The 20957-nt window shown below is 36.0% G+C and overlaps 1 protein-coding gene across 20 annotated transcripts in view; it reads right to left on the minus strand.

The window, feature by feature from the left end:
• The window catches only part of AFDN (afadin, adherens junction formation factor), a 127062-nt gene that overhangs the window by 30710 nt on the left and 75395 nt on the right, over positions 1 to 20957 (minus strand). For all 20 annotated transcript variants that reach the window (XM_086743861.1, XM_086743860.1, XM_086743855.1 and 17 more), the window contains 4 exons: positions 20314 to 20457; positions 16445 to 16643; positions 14593 to 14696; positions 12014 to 12100 (listed from right to left, as the gene is read on the minus strand). In XM_086743861.1, the coding sequence (XP_086599987.1) occupies positions 12014 to 12100; positions 14593 to 14696; positions 16445 to 16643; positions 20314 to 20457 (534 nt within the window). The remainder of the gene's footprint in view (positions 1 to 12013; positions 12101 to 14592; positions 14697 to 16444; positions 16644 to 20313; positions 20458 to 20957) is intronic.

Consider the following 20957-nt stretch of genomic DNA (forward strand, 5'->3'; position numbering starts at 1 on the left):
ACCAAAGACTGCGGAGCAAAGCACAGTTAACCAGACGGAACTTCAGCAAGAGCTTTCAGCTCTTTCAAAAAACTCTTATCTCTTGGGTTAATGAATTCAGACAGACTGGAGCCAACAAAAAAGGGTCAAGGTTAAAATCTCACCTGAGAGACAACTACTTTTAATTTTTTTTAATTACACATATAATATAAATAAGATTGATATATTAGAGATATATGGTTTTATAAATATACATTCCCTATTGCTTAAAAAAAAAGTACTTGTTAAGTACTTATATCAGGAATTTAAGAAGTAACAAAAACTCTGTAAACTTTTATTTCTAAATGTCTTCTGAATAAGCAGTAAGACAACTAATAAAACATAAGCAAGTATCCCAGGACATATCACCAGATATAAAGGAATTTAGTAAAGAATTTACTGAATAAACAAACAAATAATTGACTGAATGCCTGTCCTGAGGGGCCTGAAAGATTATAAAAGTTCTGAAAACTCATGCAACTATGGCAATCCTTAAAGAGCAATTTTGGCACTTCTGGTCAGCCTAACTTCAATTTCTAGAATGCTGATACACTACATTTAAGAATCATGGCACTGACACAGTGGGAAAGAAAAAGAAAAATAAGGAGTCCAACACTAGATGTTCCCTCATTAAAAGAATACTTAAAAGGTGAAGAAAGTAACAAACTCTCCAAATCTTAAGGTTTTTTTTACGGGATTTCCACTCTTCAAGTCACACAGACTACAACCTCAAAAAAATGTGGAAATTCACTGAGAGCAGGAGGATGTAAGGAAAACAAAGTTGATAAAATACAACAAAGTCAATCATGCATATAATTTGTCAAAATAAAAAATTACAACAATATGCTCAGCTAACTATGACTTATGGCAGACAAAGGTAAGCAAAGATTTCATACCTGTTGTCTAAGTGGGTATTTGCCCCTTTTAAGCCTAGTACGATTCTCTGCTTGACTACAAAAATTCTGTCATGTTAACGAAGCCAAAGAGTCAACCGAGTTGGTTAATGCAATCTAACATCAGCTTCTGAGACAGCTGAACAAGAAACAAGTCATTTCCCATCACACCTGCTTATCATCTGGGTCATCTATCAAGCAACACATCAGTGTACAGCAGTCCATACTTGTTCTTACAGTTAGCATCATTTTCCAAGCCCAAAATCCGGCATTTGCTTCAAAACTTACTATGAGAACTACAGAAATAGACGAGGCAGCATGAAAAAGAAAAATATTACAGCCACTTCTATGGAGTAAAAACAACAAGGTAAACTACACTGATCTGAAAAAAAGAAACAACTACTCACACATCAGAAGACTGTGATATTTAGGATGTACAGGACTACAGTAGTAATGAATTAATAAAAATTACAGAATTAAACAAAATATTTAAGGAGAACAGATTTTATTGCTAATCTTGCTATGTCACAAGATGGGTTTTATAAGACTTCCTTGTCAGCAGCCCACACAGGAAACTTTGGCTCACATACATAAATCGGTGCGTGCTATATAGCCCAACATATATAACGCAGGAGTTTGAAGAACAGGAACATCAGGTAAAGTCTTCCTAATGGCAACATCACAGCTAGCCCATGAGCTGGTGATTCAGTCACCACAGAAGCATTAAAAGCAGGCATAAGAAATCCCGCTGGCTCCTCCTTCCCATTTGATACTTGCCAGGACAAGCAGCCATAACAGCATGGTGGGAAGAACAGGGAGCTCCTTCTAGTGAGCATCAACACACAGCTGGGTTCCCAGGCAAGACACCCTTGCTATGCCATGCCGTGTGTGGACCTGCTGCCACCGGTGTGATGCGCTGGAGGGGCTGAGCCACTCCACTGTGCAGCCCCACCAGTACCCCAGTGTAAAGGTATCAAAGTGGAATGAAGGTCCATCCGTTGACGAGGTGATAACCCCTTAGTAGTTAATCTACTCCCACCCTCAAACACCATGCCCCAGAACTAGCTTAGGTGGATCACAAACTAGCTGTACTTTCTGTGAAGTTAGTAATATTCTTGCAGTTTTAGTAGGTCTGTAGGAAGACCTAGTTATTTCAATACCCATCCTTAGAATTAAACTGATTAAAACTATTATTAAAACACTCCTCCAGTTGTTAGGAATTGTAGCAGCAAAACTGTAGTATTAAGTAATTAAGGAAAAACTATGCATCTCCAAAACATATCTGCAGGTACGGTACCTAACCGAACCGGTAATGCTTCAGACAATTAATAGTAAGGTCTTGTCATTACTTGTTCTGAACCATCATTTGCCCATACCTGTTTAGCTTTGTTTATCACTCCAATAAAAATGGAGTGATGAACAGCTTCCAATAAAGACTGGCAGAATCATGTTTGATTAAAGAAAAAAAAAAAAAACAAACACTTCAATAAGAAGTTTTTTAAAAATGTTACATGTACTGAAAACTAATCATTTTCACAAAATGCAAGAAAGTCTTCATAATGACCTTTCAATACTGATTTGAAGAGTTCTGTCTTAAATACATGAATATTCAAATAGTTTCAAGCTTCACGTAGAAAGTAGTATGAAAAAGTAATCCTGAACTGAAGGTATCCTTCACTTTCCAATTATACTTCAACTGAATCCACAAAAAAGTGTCAGATTACCAATCTTTTTAAAGTAATATTCCAATTTCAGTGGCTTCAGATACCAAGACTACTTGTCAAAACACTCCAATGGTTCACATAAACCACTGGAGATTGCATAATTATGCAAATATTTTAAAATATTTAATTTTAATAATACAGATATCACATATATGTGTATATATATACATACACAAACATACCTTGCTGAAATATTAGGACCTAGTATCCCTTATAACATTTCAAGGATGACACTGTTTCCCCAAGTTGGTCTTGTCTGTTAAGCTTCTGTTGTATCGTATTTTATAAAAACAAAACAGTTTAAACCAGAATGAATCTCTGCAACTAAAATTTCTTTAAACAAAACAAGACAGAAATGTAGCTAACAAGCCTGATACCAGCCATCAGGCCTGGAATCTTTTATCTGCCTACGCCCAGAGTAGATTTTACTGATTTTTATCAAGGCTAATTCTCTGATTCCAGACTCTTAAGTTTACACAGAAGATGTCTAAGTTTTATAAACATCCTTAAAGGCAAGTTTATGCAACATAATCAAGTCTCAGTCTGACCTCCCTGACAAATAATTAGTCCAGAAGCATTTAAATAATCCAAGCTTGTAAGCATTTTAAAGATTACCAGTTTACTAAACTATGTGGCTGGTTTACAAATGTACTCTCCGGAGGCAAAAGCAAAGGTTTCTGATGACCCAAACACTCACATTCCCTAAAGCTGCGTGCATTTTGTAGGTTGTATCCAGATGAATACATATTTATCTGCTTTATGTACCAAACATACTATGAGTATGACTCTTTGTACTACTTGCCATCAGCCCAGAGGAAGGAGAAAGACCAACCTTGTAGCTACTGGTCCCACCTCCAGTGAGGGTAAACTTCTCTAGACTTGACGATCAGAAAAAACTCACTTTGTCAGAGGAAGCAAAGGCCTCAGCCACCTCAACATCAATGTAGAGATTTTGGAAACCTGTCATTGTTAGATAAAATATTTCATAGCATGCCCTATGTAATTTCCAAATATAAATGAGGTGAACCAGCCTACTATATGTAAAACTGGTCTATTCCTTGTGGCTACAGTGCTATGAGTCACGTTGTGTCCTGACTTTAAAAGAATTTAAAACTGACCCATGCTCCACATATGTAAACTTCTGCTTTCCCCTCCCAAATTCTCCTCTACAGGGGAAAAACCAAACATTTTTTGTGTTGGACAAACTACAGTCATACGTGCACAAAACATATCCAATTAAACAAAACAGGCAGTGGAGATTCAAACTTCGGTGCCAACATTATTCACAGCCAAGGAAACATCAAGCATTTAACATCTATGAACAATTCTGTTGTAGCTTTAACTTGCAATGGTTGGGAAAACAGATGAAAAATGAGCGTCTTACTATTCAGAGAAAAAAAAAAAAAAAGCTAGACTGCAAGGAGTACAAAGTCACAGGACTCTAAAGCATCTGACAACCTAGAAACTTTACATCCAGCACATCCAGAAGCTCTATTTAGAAATAGCCTCAAAAGGAAGAAAGAGAAAGGGCTGAAGAGTTTTGTTGTTCTTGTTAATGGAGTAAGGGTTACCTGTTTCTTTTTATAAAAGAAAGTTCGTAATTAAGATTGACTTGCACGCAAATCAAGCAAGTGCATACACCTTCTATATTCCTAAAGCGTGCTTCCCCAGAAGGTAAAAGACCAAAGAATTCCGGGTGTTTTGAAATAGCATTAATAAAATATGCAGTACTGTAGTCTTGTGCATATGTAGTCTTTTTTTTTTTTTTTTTTTTTTTAGAAAAAAAAAGAACAACCAACCACTCAATTATGGTATTCAGAAATCTTAATAAGGCAATTAGATAAACATGGAAAGCAGGTATGCTGACACAAATAGCTGTAATGTCTTCTGTGCTAGACAGAAGTACATCAATTTGTAAAAGGTGATTCCTCTCATGCTCTGCAAATTGAGTGCTTTTCAAATCTTCTTTGATGAAAATCAAAGCAACTAAAAAAGCAACTGGCCTAAAGTCTCATTCTGAGACTAGAATAAAGTATGCAACAGTTCCTACTTAACTCTGCTTTACTCTTGCTCTCATGAAACAGGATTAGTAAGTAAAGTGAAAATGCCTCATAAACGACACTCATAAAAGACTAAGCCAGTTTTATTCATTAGTCTTTCCTAACCTTCCTGGAAAGGACACCTCTTTTATTACTATAAATCTGCAACTTAAGATTCATGCAGACTCAATGCGTTAAAGCACTCTTAATTTTTAACACATGAAATTAAAAACATGAGCCTGTTTGATTCCATTTCTTTTTTGTTTCAATGGAAAAAATCTTTTTTTGTTGAGCTCAAGAAAATATATTGCTTGAGCTCTATTTTCCCAAACAAGGGTTAACTTTTTAACGTACGTTTGCTTTAAATACGCTATGAGCAGTGACACACTAAGGGCTACTCAGAGTTATGGAGCAATGTACAAGTTGTATCACAGATTCTGTGACACTCTTCCCTGTTAAGGCAACTCTGAACTCTGCTTCAGCTTAATTAGGCTTGTGGATAGGACTTCGCAGGCAAGACATACCAGGCAACCTATTTTGGAAAAAAAATCACCCTGTATCTCTGTGCTTTTTCAACAAAATGGCTCTTGGCTCTATAGCTAAGGACAAATTATAACCAGAAAAAACCTTACAGCACAATCTTCCACATAACGCTGTTCTGCAGTTTCAGATGGATACAACTTCACCCAGTATCAGGGTGTGCACTATCACATACTGTTAAGCACTTAAATTTCTACTCCAACAGAACATTATTCATGCAGGAAAAAGTCTACACAGAACTTGTTAACTTCTGAAATTCTTTTTCATTAATAGGAGTAAAAACTTGAAATTATAATGCTGTATTAACATGTATCCAAAAACAATTTTGGAAGTTATTCAAATGCCAGAATTAAATGAAGTCTGGTAGACGAATTCTAGCTGAAGCATATTTGCACTGTAACTTTCACAGGCTTCCTAGAAAAGTGCCTGCATACAGAACGTATTAGTGCAAGGAGGAACTGGCACATGAATTGTAAAACCCACTTTGCTCCAAAAAGGCATTAAATACAAATGTCTGGGTGACCCATGTGCAGTATCAGTCTAAATACAAGAGAATAAAAAAGACAAAAACACTCTACTTGAGCAGAGCTGTGGTTTCACAGCTACTGAGAAGAAAAGTCATGCTGTGCTAGCATAAGCTTTAGTTTTTACACAGCATATGAAAGCATTAGCAAAGTTTTATAGAACATCTACAAGGTACCAAAATGTAACCAAAAACCTCACTGGAAGTTATGAATCAACAAGACACAGGTGAATTGCTAACACATCACTAGTTATTTGTTCACGATGAAGACTAAACTGGCAACTTATGTACTATCTTATTCCTGTGAGACTGAGAAATCTGTGCTGGAAGGGACAATTAAATATTACATTTTTACTTTTTAATTCCTCCTAAGTATCCTGTTAAGGCAACATCAGTAGTTCAGACTGCTGATGTGAATTAGAATTGAACATTGAAAAAAACAACTTCTAAATCTTCTTACTCAAACATTTCAATTAATTTATGCTAGGTGGAAAGGGCAAAAATTTTCCTTAAATACTTAGAAATCACAGACACAACAGGACTTCAGATAGTGAGGTATCTGAAACCTTAAGACAACTTAGGACATGTAACACAAGTAAAGAGCTAACAAATTAAAAAAAAAAATCCCATCAATTGTCTATATTTGCAAATGCTGAGTAGAGAGAATCAAATTTGTATATTATATTATCAGTACTATAAACCTAATTTTCAATTTTGGAAAAAAAAATTAAATGAATATTAAAGTCTGTTCCTTCTGCATAGATCACCTACAAGATATCTGTAGACCAAACTTTCAGAAAAATTTCACACCGAAATTTATATTCCTGATAGTCTCAAACCCTCATTAAATTTAACACCTTAAATTGACTGTTAAATACGAAATTATGAGGAACAGTTAAAAAAATAATGCAATTTAGATTGATTTAATTAAACCTTAAGAACAAACAAGGTTGCCAAATAATAAAAATTTTTTATGGTTAAGATGCCACACACTTGTGTTTAGAAAACTAAGCCCCTTCCCCAGAATATTTATTGATGAACTGTCACACCCAGTGTTTGACATGCCTCTGTTAAAAGAGAAACACCTCATCACCATCTCATCCTATTTTAGCAAGTGCTATGAAGATATTTAATCTGACCATCTGTTAAAAAACCCGTAGAAAATACACTCTGATTTATATGCCAGCAATGATATATACATATGTATTTTAAGTTGCTTGTATATATTTTAAGGCAACTTTTTCTGTTATAGTAATGACTGAGTAAGAAGTAGAAGCGTGCCATACTTTAAAGAACTAATTGTAGCATACTAATAAATATAACCAGCATGTGAAGATTAATCAACAAAACCTGCTCTATAGTTCTTGCAGAAAATGTGAATCCTTTCTTTTGTGCAGTAGCAATCTAAACAGAATTTAAATGCTCTACTCTATGAATGTGTTGAACATAAGGTATCCTAACTGCAATGTATTTGCAAGTGCTGGTCTTTTCAGAAGGGTCTACAGAGTATTAAAAATCTTATACATACTGTTTGGGACATCAATTTTAATTATTCTACTAAGATTTTGTATGGGGAAAAACAGACTTTTAGATGAACCTGGATTAAAGCCAACTAATATGACAAGTAAAGAGATAACAGGTCATGTTATTCATGCTCTGCCACAGTAAAACAGTAGTTATCACACCTGAAACTTTAAATATTAATAGTCACTTCCACAAATTTGAGAAGTGCATATGAAGAACAAGCTAAAAAATTAGTTTTTTCTTTCTAGATTTTAGAAAGTTAGCTACTAACAACTGACTATATTTAACTGCATGCTGTATTACATTGTTGCTACACGAACAAATAACTACTGGCAGGTTTAAACAAGCAAGAGAGCAGGAAAAAGTACAGGGATAGTATTTAAAACTTCAGAGAAAAACAGTCCCAACAGAAACCTGAACAGACTTACCATGGATTCTGTTCTTCCAACAACAGAAAACCACATTTTGATCTCGGGGACTACAGATCCTTGAAAGAAAAAAAACAATTCTCCACTTCTCTTTCAGCCCTCAACAGCAACCACGGCTCTAGTCTGCTGGCTTCTCGAGATACCCATCAAGATAACGCGGAGCTGGATGCTATGACACAGTGTAGCGTTTATCAACACCAGCTATAACCAATACAATATTCAGACTCTTACGTAATCAGTTATGCTGTTCTGACTGCCATTTACTTTAGAGGCTTTATTAAAACTTTGAAAACTGTGAGGGAAAAAAAAAAAACAAAAACCCAAAAAACAAAAAGGGAGCCCTTTTGTACAAAAGACAAAAAACCTCCAAATTAAACAGGAAGTAATGTGCTGGCCCACAGATGGCTAAGAAGTCACATGCAAAAGCCCCCAAAAAGCGATATATTTTTAAAGTAAACTGCATGCACACGCTGCTTCCAAATCATCTGGATTTCATAAAAACTTAACCGCAATGTGGCTGGGAGTCAGGCAGCTTTTAACATCAAAACATCTTTCAGGGTTAGAGCAACCAAATTCTGCACACAACCTCAAAAAGCAATACTGTTCCCGATGCCCGACCACTCCTACAACTGCATTTCCATACACCTATTACAAAAGCTGCTGCTAATAAAGCTGCAGGAGTATTACTGTAAGAAAACATACAACACCTACAAAAGGGTAGAACAATAAGTTACCTTTTGGGGTCACATCTGAAGCTATGCAATTTAACTTTAAATAAAAATAAAAACCTGTATAAAGCAGTCAGTTCAAGAAATGCTGTTAGATATTTTCCCAATTTAAAATCCAAAACAAAACCCAAACAAACAGAATGCTGTTTACGGTGCTCTGGCAGCTACCAGTTGTTTCATAACTTAACTTGTTTTCTCTGGTATGTACGCATATAGCATACATGCTTACTAGATGGCTGCTCAAAGGAAAATACCCTTACAGCAAAGTGAGGTGAACCAGGTGATGTACAGCATTTCCAACACTCCTGGCAGGCCTGTAAAACTTCTATTTCACAGCTACTCATATTTTGTTTCATTAGAAGTAATGCACTTAAACATTTTACCTGTCATTATGTGGAGAGGATCAAATACATGGTTCTCCAGGGACTTAATACTTTAATATACTCCTTGACTCACCTCCTTTGGTTTCTACATTAATGTTAATGTCTTTGCAATCGCCTAGTATCACAAACTGAAACCATGCATCTTAAGAATAAGCAGGTGCAGAGCACTTCAATGCAAGTTCCATCACTTCTCTGCTTGCATAACCTTAGCTTCAACTCCAGTTATCTTTTTAGATTGTAGCAGAGAAGGTGTGACAATCACCTGGTAATTAAGAACGTCTGGTGTGGAAGGGTTAGGTAAGGTACATTATCTAATGTTCCCATTAAAAACTCTTAATTGCCACAGACTTTATTTCAAAATCCTGTAAACTAATAAAAACTCAAAGAATTATCAAATGATAAATTTGTTAGATGTTTCTTCAGAGATGAGCACAGATTACTAGGAGAATGTAGATTTTTTTTGCAATGGGTAGAAGGAAGAAAAGTAGTCAGTAGGAATTATTTTTCTCTATGATCTCTGAGAATCTGCCTGTTTCATCCATCTCTAGAATATCAGCCACCTGCATTTTAACCAACTTCATCCAAAGCCAGTGATAAGGATGAGGAGCTTAAGACTTAACAAGAAAGGCAGGTCAGCATTGACATGCAAAGGCATTCTCACAGCACATTACTGAGAGCAACTATTTTGTTACATCACAGGGAAAAAAAAAAAAAAAAACCAACTGCTTTCCTAAGCAAAGCTGCATTTTCTTTTATTGCAGGACTTCTGAAGCACTCTAGAAACCAATAGTTCAAGAAATGTGATTGGGTCAGCCGTCAAAGTGGCTGTGCATGGCAGCAGTAACTGTGTACTTCTGAAAATAAACATGAGTTTTCATTTCTTCAACTATAAGGTGCTTTCTTTCACATGAGCATTTGATAGCCAACCTTTTTACTATTTAAAAAGTTTGAAAAACCTAAATCTATTCTCACACTATTTTCATCACATTTCAGTATTTTATCCAGTTGCTGTTTAGAAAATTTTAACAAATAGTCTACTGGACTTCTTCCTCTGCTTTCCTCAAAGAAAAAAATGAGAATTTTAATTTTTATGTTGGTAAAAGATAAATGACTTGAGACCTGTCCGACAAATTATTAGTAAAAGTCAACATGATAAAAAATCCACCCACTATTGCTACCTTCTCAGTCACACTCACTCAATTATCTACTCTGTTCTGCTCTGGCCAGACTGAGAAAATTAATGCCAGGGTATTCCTCCTTACTCTGTTGTTTTTATGAAGCCTATTATGGGAAAAAACATGCTATTAATTACTTAGAATAAGCAACTTAGAACCCCTTGAAATAACCCCTTGAAAATAATCCTACTTAACTACTACAGCAACTTGTTTCAACACTTAATGTGAAATGATCATTTCTATCCAATAAAGATTGTGCTGACTTCAAATTAAGCAAAACTTTCTATTCTACGTACACTGAAACTGAAATAAAAATCTGCCTTTTGCTTATTTCAGATCAAGATTTAAGATAGAACCGTTTTAAAATCAGAATTCCAATACTGCAGTAAGATGTAACGCAATCACTGCCTGAACTAGTGAGTGTTTCTGCAACTGTGCTGAGATGAAGACTGCTGCTTTCATCACTGATCACGTTAAAGAAATCATGAAATTGGTTAAATAATTTGTAAAAAAACTTTCAAATCAAGGTTATACACTGACCATTAGCACTGTTACACACTGCTAATGGAAAGTAAGAGTGTCAGCTGTTAAAACAACGTATAGAAGCCAGCCAACTCTACTGAAAAAGAAAAAAACTTTCCCCCCGTTATATCCTGCTTCCATATGAGAAATCAGATTTCAAAGTTTAAAGTGAAAAAAAAATAATTTCCACCACACATTTTGAAATATTCAATAGAAATGCAGATTGCAATCAGAAATCTGATACATATTTAATGTGGCGTATCTCAAGATCTAGTATTTGCTTCTCAAATTATTAACCCATTCCACCAAAATAAGAGCACAATACTGAGTTACATTTTTCAAATCCTGAATAGTTTCCTCCACGACTGCTGATTGTTAGCAACATACTCCTGACTCTTGGTATTCCTCTACAGATGTCAGAAATAAAGCCAATACCATGCAAGAACAGACTATGAAATGAGCAAATATGTAGAAAAAAAAAATACTGTTGTTTAGAGGCAATTAACTGTGTGAGATAACTTAAAAGCAGTAAAACAACAATGTTTTCAGCCCATGCACTAAGTGCCAAGGAGGACTACAGCATTCTGAAGTTTTACATACTATATAATAAAGAGACATTAGGGAAGACTTGTTTTATCTGTTGTACACCACATAATTACAAGGACTTTCAGATATCACCATTGCATAATTTATAACAAGCTTAAAACTCCAAAGACTGTATCTGCTATGTGATCCAGTTAATAAAGCAAAACCGATCAACTAGTGGAGTCCTCCATCTGGTGGCTGGAGTCGTACGCGCATTCTATACATTACTATCTAGTGCTATTAAGAGCAGCATACACCCACAACTTCGGCAAGTCAGGGCAAGAGGCGTACCCTCCTTCACCAAGCTACTTAATATGCTGCAGCTCTCCACTATAAAGAAGCAAAACTGAACTCATACATGCATCCGTACACTGTGAAAAAGATAAGGTGTTGTCTTCACAGCAGAAAGAATACAAACTTTAATGTATATATTTATATTATTTTACGTATTCATCAAATTAAAAAATAATACACACATTTTATTCTTTATATTTACTGCTTTTCTTTCCTAGATAATTCCACTACCTTTCAGCAGAGGTGGTAAATAAGCCTGTTTATTAATTCCATTTAATAACACTGCCAGTTTTTGGTTCTGAAAAATGAATAAGCCTGTAGTAGACATAACTTAAATGTCATAGTAACTATATCCATATTATGCTTCCTCATCACATCTGTGCATTTTACAGAAACATTCCCTAGCCAGACTAAAAGTATGATCAACATGATGTGCACAACAAACTTAAAGGAAATAGATTTTTCCATTAACATTTTCCACAGCAGGCTGATTAAAAAACAAAAAAAAAAAAACAAAACCAAAATAAAACCCAAACAAACAAACAGAAAAAACCAACCAAAAAAAACCCAAATCAAAAACAAAAAAAACCCACACCCCACTTTTTTAAATAACACTTACACAAACTGACTTCCATACCTTGGCAGCAACAATGCTCAGGCCCATTCCATTTTGTTTTTTCAGTGTTACAGTGATAATTTCAGGTTCTTTCCTCAAAGGCTGAGCCTATCAAACAGGGAAGGGGAAAGAAGAAAAGAGACTAAGAGTTAATATTCACTGCCAGGCTAGGAAAATTACTGCGCAAAATAGTTCATCTACGCTGTTAGTGTAGCAGAAGATCTTGCATCCTAAATGTCTGTAACTCCATTTTAAAGGTAGAATCTCCAACATTTAATTAACGTGGATTCACATTACCAAGTACTACACCTATGTTGTGAACACTGCTGAAGCTTTGAAGTCTACTCACTGTTTCTCCTTCTCTAATTCAGTGAAGAGATTATTAATGATTCACAATTTGAAATGTAAATGGTCTATAAAACCACAGCAACTTTTAATGAAACCTAAAGTTCAGACTCAGTAGGCCCCTACTAGAAATGTGAGGGGGATCTACACAGAGCTCAGTTTTCAGTGCTGCATCCAGAAGATAGTAGTTCTGTGAAGATATTAAGAGGCCAACTAATTTCAAAGGCAGAGTTAAAGCCTTGAAAGAAAGTTCCAAAAATTTTAACTTCTGAAAACTATCTCAAATACAGTCCGAGCCCCTAAACATGTTCAGCGATGTTTTTACTTCTTTGCAACATTGCCAATTCCCTCTACTCAAAAAGTTGCCATCAGTCTTCACTAGCTGAAGAAAGCACCCTAGCTTGTATTCATATGAAACCTGCTAACTGCAAGTTCCATAAGACCCATGACAAAGTAAAAATATAAGCAAAAGAAATGAATTAAAAAAAAAATGTTAACACTTTTTGATTAAGTTCAAGTATTAGAAAACCAAGCAGTTTTTAAGCTAGGAGTATTCTAGCACTCCTGTGCCAACGATAGCAGAAGAACAGAATCTGTTCCTACTTTATTTAGACTTTTTTCCATTAATTTAAATAGAAACATTAAACCAATTCAACAAAAACCATACACATTGGAAAAGGTAAGCCACTAGCAACATAACTTTGCCATTAGTCTATACTGAATTTCTCTCTTGGTCTAAGAATAAAATAAATTTTTCAGTGAAAATTTGAGAACTGCCTAGACTACCAAGAGGAGCAGAATTATGAGAACAGTTTTTGGCTTGGGGAGGGGGAATTGGGAGGGGAAGGGAAAAGAAAAAAAAAACCAAAACAAACCAAACAACCTCACAGCTATAAAATGGACCATTTACCTAGTATTTAGATTACGTAGATGTTGCACAAAAAGGCGATTTGTGAACTGGCATTTAGAGCACTGCTCAGACACCAAGACTAAAGACTTTTAGAAGTCTCCAGCTTAGCACATTCAATTAACATACATGCAACAAAGAGAAGAATTATTAGATCAGGTTATTTGAACAACCCTACGTGGTATTAATTTCCATGCATCCACTTAGGCTGCATTTCTTTATCAAGGCTTTTTAAGGAAGACTGGCCAGAACTCTACTTTAACTTTTTCTTAGTATAAGGAACAGCAAGTACCTAGCAGAACTTCAGACGATTTTTTGTCTCTACTAGCTCTGAAAAATGCATTTCTTTAGAGCAACCAGGAAGGAAGAGCTATATAGCTCTGCTATATTTTCCTCAGTCAAATGCCAGTTTACCAAGATACCAAGCCTGCAGAGCCTGGCTTACCAGTGTCTATAAACACATTCTTTAGGCCACAGCTGCAACGCTGCATAACGTCATCTAACAAATGTCGGGTTCTGAACAGAGTAAATGAAGCTTTCAAATCCCTTTGAATAGTAAGGGGCAAGTATTTTTCACAGAAGGCCTTAGTAACATAATTCTAGTTTCATGTTGGCCTTCTTGATTTCATTGAAATACTAATTATAAATATGAAGCTATTTCTGTTTAGTGTCTCTAAAAATTACTTCACATAAAGCCACCATCTTTCCAAAACCAGTTGCTCTGTAACTTTGATGTTCTTGGTTATCACATTAAGAAAAAAAAAAAACAAACAAAACAAAACAAACCCCCCTCCCCAAAAACCACAAAACAACCACAGCAACAAAAAAACTTATCACAAAACAAAACAAAATCCTACAACAGAAAAAAAAGACACTTCACACTGAAGTGAAACTCTTCTTCAGTAAATATAATGACAAGGAAAACTAATGAATTTTTCCTGAAAATCTAGCAGGAAAAAAAAGTACCAGATTACAACTTAATACTGAACATTTAGTTGGTAACTGCCAGTTATATAAATAAAAGCAGCCTGCAGCTCCATTCACATTACAAGTTATTTACAAATGCATGTCCATATATATTTTTGCCTTTATTTAAAAGTAATTTCTTCACTGTTTACCTCCAGGGTGAGGTAACATGACAAAGATTGCTTACATGAAAATTATATCAGTAACAGTCTAGAAAAATACTGACTTACAAAAACGTGCAAATAGTTCCTCAAATTCACCAAGTCACTGATGAACTACATGTTCTTCCTACTAAGGATTAAAACTCATTACAAAAAAAACCAAAACACAACAGCTTGCCAAGATATTAGTTTTGACAATTATTCACTGAATCAACACTTACTAGCTCAGCATTCTCATGTGACAGGTGACTTTCATAGTCTGCACCTTCAAAGTATATTGTCCATGTGCCTGGTGACCGCGGATGAGGTGTTAATCTACAAAAACCTAAAAGAGAAAGTGACATCAACACAGTTATGGTATTTTTTAAAATAGCTTAATTAAAATCAAATAATCTGCCACAAGGAAATACCAAATAGCAGTATTTATCCTTTTATATTCAATATGTTGAATCTTGCATCTTAGATGCCATTATGTGTGCTTCACTGCAGTTTTATGGTATCTACAAAATTTTACAGTCCTATAGCTGCAGCTTCTGAGAAACGTATGTATTTAAAAACAGTACAAGCTCATAGAAAACTCTTGGGCTGCAAAATATTGCTTGTACCAATCAGGCTCAAAAAAGAGACATGAAATATCAAGTCATCTTTCAGAGTACAAACTAGCAGAACCCTGAATAAGATGGCACCACAGAAATCTTCTGCTTTGCAGAGAGTCAAGCTAACCAGTCTCAGCATAGATTTGGCAGAGGTGAAGCTTCATCTGGACTCGCTACTTTTTAAAATGCAACTATACAATTAAAAGTGAGCTGTTGTTTGATTTATTCTCTGTTGAGCAATTCCTAAACTTTTGAAAAAAAGGAGCCACAGCAGCTGAGAGGTATCCAACATTTGCTCCCAAATCACGGACCATGAGACTCCACATTACAGTCAAATTACAAATCACTCCATCCAAACAGATGAGATTCTTTTCCTCACAAAGACCATCTTTCAGCAATTCAGTTTACACTAATTTACTGCAAACCAGTTCCTCAGCATAATTTAAGGGACACTTAAAGAGTAAAATTTTGAACGTATGCATTAAAAAGGTCTTACTTATAATAACCATACAGACATTCGTATGGCAAATGAATTATACTTACTAATTAAAAAAAAATCTACTATTCTTTAGTTTCAAGACTACACCCTCTGTAACTCACTGTACTTTCAAAACAGTTTCCTACTTTTTTTTTAAAATGCAAGAATATGGCTTTGCTATAAACTAAGTCGTAACCAACAACTGCAAAACTTCACTGTAGGATAGAGTAAGTCCGCTTTGTTGATAGCCTCCTCTGCTGTCCTACCTACTATGATACTCCTATGGAAATTTTTAAACAGTTGCTTTTCAAGCAGAAAATTATTAAGAAATTATGTAACAAAAAGGCTTCAAATTAAGTTGTGTAGCACAAGATAAGGATCATAATTTGTTCTTTCACTGTAAATGCTCTGACAGATCCCCTGCTTTACTTTCTCAAGGTCGCTTTCACCCAAACACATCTGTACTCATCTGAAATTTTTTTTGACTACCAATGCCCAAACCATACATTCTGGTGTTGATGAACATTAGAAGAACTATTTATGCTCACAGTTTTTTAACATTACATGGAAGCAGCTGATGAGTAAAAAAAAAAGTTACTTAACTATTTAATTCACATTAGCTCTAAAAGGAACTTGACTGAAATTGCTGAAATATTGCTAAATTTACATTTATGTAAATTTTTCCTGCTCTGTCACCTAAATCCAAAAACGCTCTGGAGCAAAGGCAAAACAAAGTTTCAGTAGGCACTAGTAACTCAGCACTGCTTACTCAGAACCTTGGAAGTGAATGAAAGGGACAGAGAGAAAGGGTAAAGATTAAAAAAATTCTGCATACTTTTTATGGGTTGCAAAAGTAAACCCTTGAAGAACACAGTATAAAGAGATTAAAACATACATAAAGAAAAATAAAGTGGTTTACATTTAACTAAAATATATTTTGCATTCTGTGTTCACTACATCAAAGAAAGAAGATAATTGTAGGACAACAGAAGAACTAACCTCTCTGACAGAGTGGATCTAAAAATTCTTGTAAACCACTTGGAACATTTCTGACAACATCGCAGGAATAGCCATCTTCTGGTAAAAGAAAAGGCAGCTGTAAGTCAGGATCCTCTTCCAGCTGGACTTCTCGGCCATCGCTGCGAGCAAGTTCATCAGCCGTATTTTCTGCAACAGTTACTACATTCTCTATCAATTCCTGGACAAAAGACAGAAATATATTGTTACTACAAAGGGATAATTTTCATTAAGGAAAAAAATTAACAGGAAAATACTAAGACTGCAAGAAAAAGGAATTTGGAAAATACATTATCAGATAGAAAACTCCTTGAGCTCCGCTATGTGCAGTTAGTACACTGCACTGTTTTAGTTGATTAAAACCCATAGATTACATAGATAGCAAATATAACACAAGCATTTACTTTTACTTCAGTATTTTCAAAACTTGTGGTGCATGTTTTTACTTGATATGAGGACTGCATTTAAAAATATATAGCAGAGAACATGCACATGCAGAGGTGGAATCACAGGCAGCTTTAAAATTTTTGACACTTTGTTGAGTGTATATATACTTCTGTAAGACTAAATATATAGAAGAGAAATAGACTACTTGTGCAAACCAGGATTTTCAGCTCCATCACGACACATATGCCCACGGAGGACCAATGCCATATATAGTTCTATAGTTTGGAAGTTCTAGGGAACTAATTCAATTCTACATTTCCTGGGAGCTCAGTATAATGTGAAGAATCCCTTAAGATAGGTATCTGCTTTTTCAAATAGCACTGTAGCACAATAGCACGCAGCACAAGAGCAGTATCACTCAAGTGCAGCGGATAACTTAAGTTTTACATTCGGTGCACAATTGTTCTGCTTAATATAAAAAAAAAGCTCTAAGAAACCAGTGTACTTTTCACAGTGTAGCTACTGTGGTTGCATGTAGCACACAGTAGTCTTCCTTCTACATTTTAGAGATATCTGTAAGATTTCAATAGGATATAGAATCATAGAATAGTTTGAGTTGGAAGGGGCCTCACCTAGTCCAACTCCCCTGCAAGGAACAGGGACATCTCCAACCAGATCAGGTTGCTCAGAGCCCCATCCAATCTGGCCTTGAACGTTTCCAGGGATGGGGCATCCACCACCTCTCTGGGCAACCTGTGCCAGTGCTTCACCACCATCACTGTAAAAAAGTCTTCCTTCTGTATAGTCTGAATCTACTCTCTTTGAGTTTAAAGCTATTACCCCTTGTTCTATCACAACGGGCCTTGCTAAAAAGTTTGTCCTTGTCTTTCCTGAAGGCCTCCTTGAGGTACTGGAAGGCTGCTATAAGGTCTCCCTGAAGCCTTCACTTCTCCAGGCTGAACGGCCCCAACTCTCTCAGCCTGTCCTCATAGCAGAGGTGCTCCAGCCCTCTCCTCATCATCTTTGTGGACCTCCTCTGGACTCCCTCCAATAGGTCCACATCCTTCTTATGTTGGGGGCTCCAGAGCTGGATGCAGTACTCCAGTCTACTGGAGTGAAGCAGACAGGGAGAATAATCTCCCTTGACCTGCTGGCCACACTTCTTTTGACGCAGCCCAGGATGCAGCTGGCTTTCTGGGCTGTGAGCGCACACTGCTGGCTCATGTTCAGCTTTTCATCCACCAGTACCCCTAAATCCTTCTCCTCAGGGCTGGTCTCTATCCCTTCATCCTCCAGCCTCTATTGATACCAGAGGTTGCCCCGACCCAGGTGCACAACCTTGCGTATCTGTTACTATACTGTATGAACTGAGGAAAATTAATTCTTAAGTTAACAAAAATAAGATTTCTTACAACTTCACAAAAAGTAGAGGTCCAAGTAGCACTTTCTGTTTCTACACACTTCTATTTATCCCAAATTATTTGAAAGCGTGCATAATGGAAAGGCTCTTCTCTCTCTCTCCTCAAGCAGTTCCTCCATTTTTCTGTTACCATTTATGCCTTAGGCTGGCCTGGCTGGAGTTTTAGCATGAAAGTATGCAGTTGTGAAGTAAAATTAAAAAAAAAAAAGTTACAGGCAACTTTTTAGAAAGGTGTAAGTAGCAATTCTCTGAGCACTCAGTCTCTTCCAAGCTGCATGCTCTGCCTTAGGAACCGAGAAATCACCCCAGGTCTGACTCATTGCTACATCTGAAGGAGCAGGCAGCATCAATACTTAAAAAAGTATCTTTACCTCTAGTTAACCAGCATTCTTTCTGGAAGAGAGCTCACCCCAGACACGTATGATTTTACTGGCATCAAGACAGAATTACTACCATTAATTTATGTGAGGCTCCTACAAATATATAGATTCCTTTACTACAAGTATTTGCTTTACCAAAGATTCAGATGTGATTTCCAGTCTCCTACAACTTCTACTTGGCTCCCAAGACCAAGTTTGGTCTTAATCTCATGCCAGTTATGTTAACATGCAACTCAGAACCTGTAAGCCTGATAGAACAGTTTTATTACTGGAGCACAGCACAGAACACAGTTGAGACAACACCATGTAAGTGTTCTCATCTGAACGTTCATTTTCAACAAATTTCCAGGGGGAAGCTGGATAAATTCAGTCTGTCTTTGGAAGTGCTCTTTGAGAAGGGCCTTTTTACCATAAAAGGTGCTAATTTTGAAAAGAATTACATCAAACTAAAGTATGTAGAAGTCAATACATTTTATATTCCTCTGAACAAATTCCAAGTCTTGAAATTTTTCTGATTTGGCAGCAGTAAGTAAGAGTTTGAGTGCAAGTGTTTTTCATAGCAAAGAGCAAAGAAGTCCCAAATACCACTTCACTGCAACAGGACAAACTAGCCATATTATAATCCTCTCTCTGACACAAAGAAGATCTGTCAAATCTAGCACTGTATTTCTTTGGAGGTCCCTAAAGAACAATAACAGTAAACTGGATTTCTACCTATGTGTAAACAGGAAATATAAGCTACATTGTTCAGCAAAAGACTTTTTGGTTTGGTAGTCAAGATATAAAAATATATCTAAGCTACAACTACCCCTTAACACCTTCACAACCATTGTATTAATATCTTTGATTTAATAAACAGATGTATCCAAAGTTATTAGACTTTGTAGACAATGCACTCAGTCACATAAATAACAGATTATCTTAATCTTTTAGATTTTTGAAATCAGTCAACTATTCTGTAATGAGGATTTACCTTAAGAGTTTTCATCCACATGACTACAATTCTACAAGGAACACAAAACCTCATTTGACTTTTGCCAAAAAGATGTTTCCCATGGATAAAACTTAGAATCATCATTTATATGTTAAATATCAAGATAAAAACAGTTCTGAAAACAACACTACTCTCTCTCTCTCTTACATACATGTCCATCAAAGGACAAATCTGTCCGTGGCTTCTATGAAGATCAAGATTCATGCATTTTTACAAGTAAAAAACCTTAGTGTTCCTGCTTCTTCCATTTGATTTCTGCAGTCAAAATTTCAGTCTTTGTTCCTTGTGGTTATACATAGAACTAGCTTTCGGGAGTGCTCTGTGCACCTCTCCTCTACTGCCTCACTGGATTTCATCTACAAATGGTGCAGTGACACCTCTGAGTATGATCAACATGCAGTGTTACCTTACGTTCCAACGTGATGTAGGAGAGATTTTTGGTAATATCCCGCTCGAGTTGCAGTGAAGTACACCCACCAAAGTTGGTGGCCAGACACAGGCTGGTATCACCAATACTTTTAATTGTATGGAGAGCAGATTGCCCATTCTAACTCTTCTCTTAACAATTCCAAAACAATCAACAATCAGCTACTCTCAGCCAGTATTTTCACTTTAAGTCTATATTGCTCAAGTACGTTAAACAGCACAGTAAGTGACAGAAGAGACTTACTGTTGGGATGAGTGGTTCATCCGGAGCACAGTGATAATTCTGCAACAAAGCCTGTAGCTGCAGAGAATTCAGCTTAAAGCAAGTACTGTTAATATTTGGAACATCTGCATGTGAATATTTGTCCATGGTAAGCAATGTGGTTGCCTAGGAGAGGGGAAAAAAAAAAAAAAAAAAAGTCATAGGAGACAAATCCAAACTAGAATGAAACCTTAAGCTTTGTTTCTGAGTTTTCTTTAGCTGAGAGATGGGAAAAGACAAAGCAAGAAGCCAGACTTGTTGCAGAAGCAACATAAATATCCCCAAAACAACCAATAAATATATCTCCTGACTAATTAATACTGAATCTATCCTAAATGAGGCATACCAATTTTTCAGCTACTTTTCTTGTCTCTATTCAGCATAGTTGTAGTTCAGTCTTATAAACTAAACTGAACAGCATGTTGGCTAAAACAATTATTAATTTAACTTGTAACTTAAATAGTAATGCTGCTGAAAACAAATTTTATGCCTTTGCATGCTACCTCAGTGTTCCAGGACTGGTTCACACAAACTACACTTGTCCATATGCTACTCTCTAGGAATACAGAATATAAAGATATTCTCTTTGAATATACAATTATTCAAAAAGTGTTAATCAGAAATAA

The sequence above is a fragment of the Chlamydotis macqueenii genome, chromosome 3, assembly GCF_036417535.1.
Source record: "Chlamydotis macqueenii isolate bChlMac1 chromosome 3, bChlMac1.mat, whole genome shotgun sequence".
Lineage (NCBI taxonomy): Eukaryota > Metazoa > Chordata > Aves > Otidiformes > Otididae > Chlamydotis > Chlamydotis macqueenii.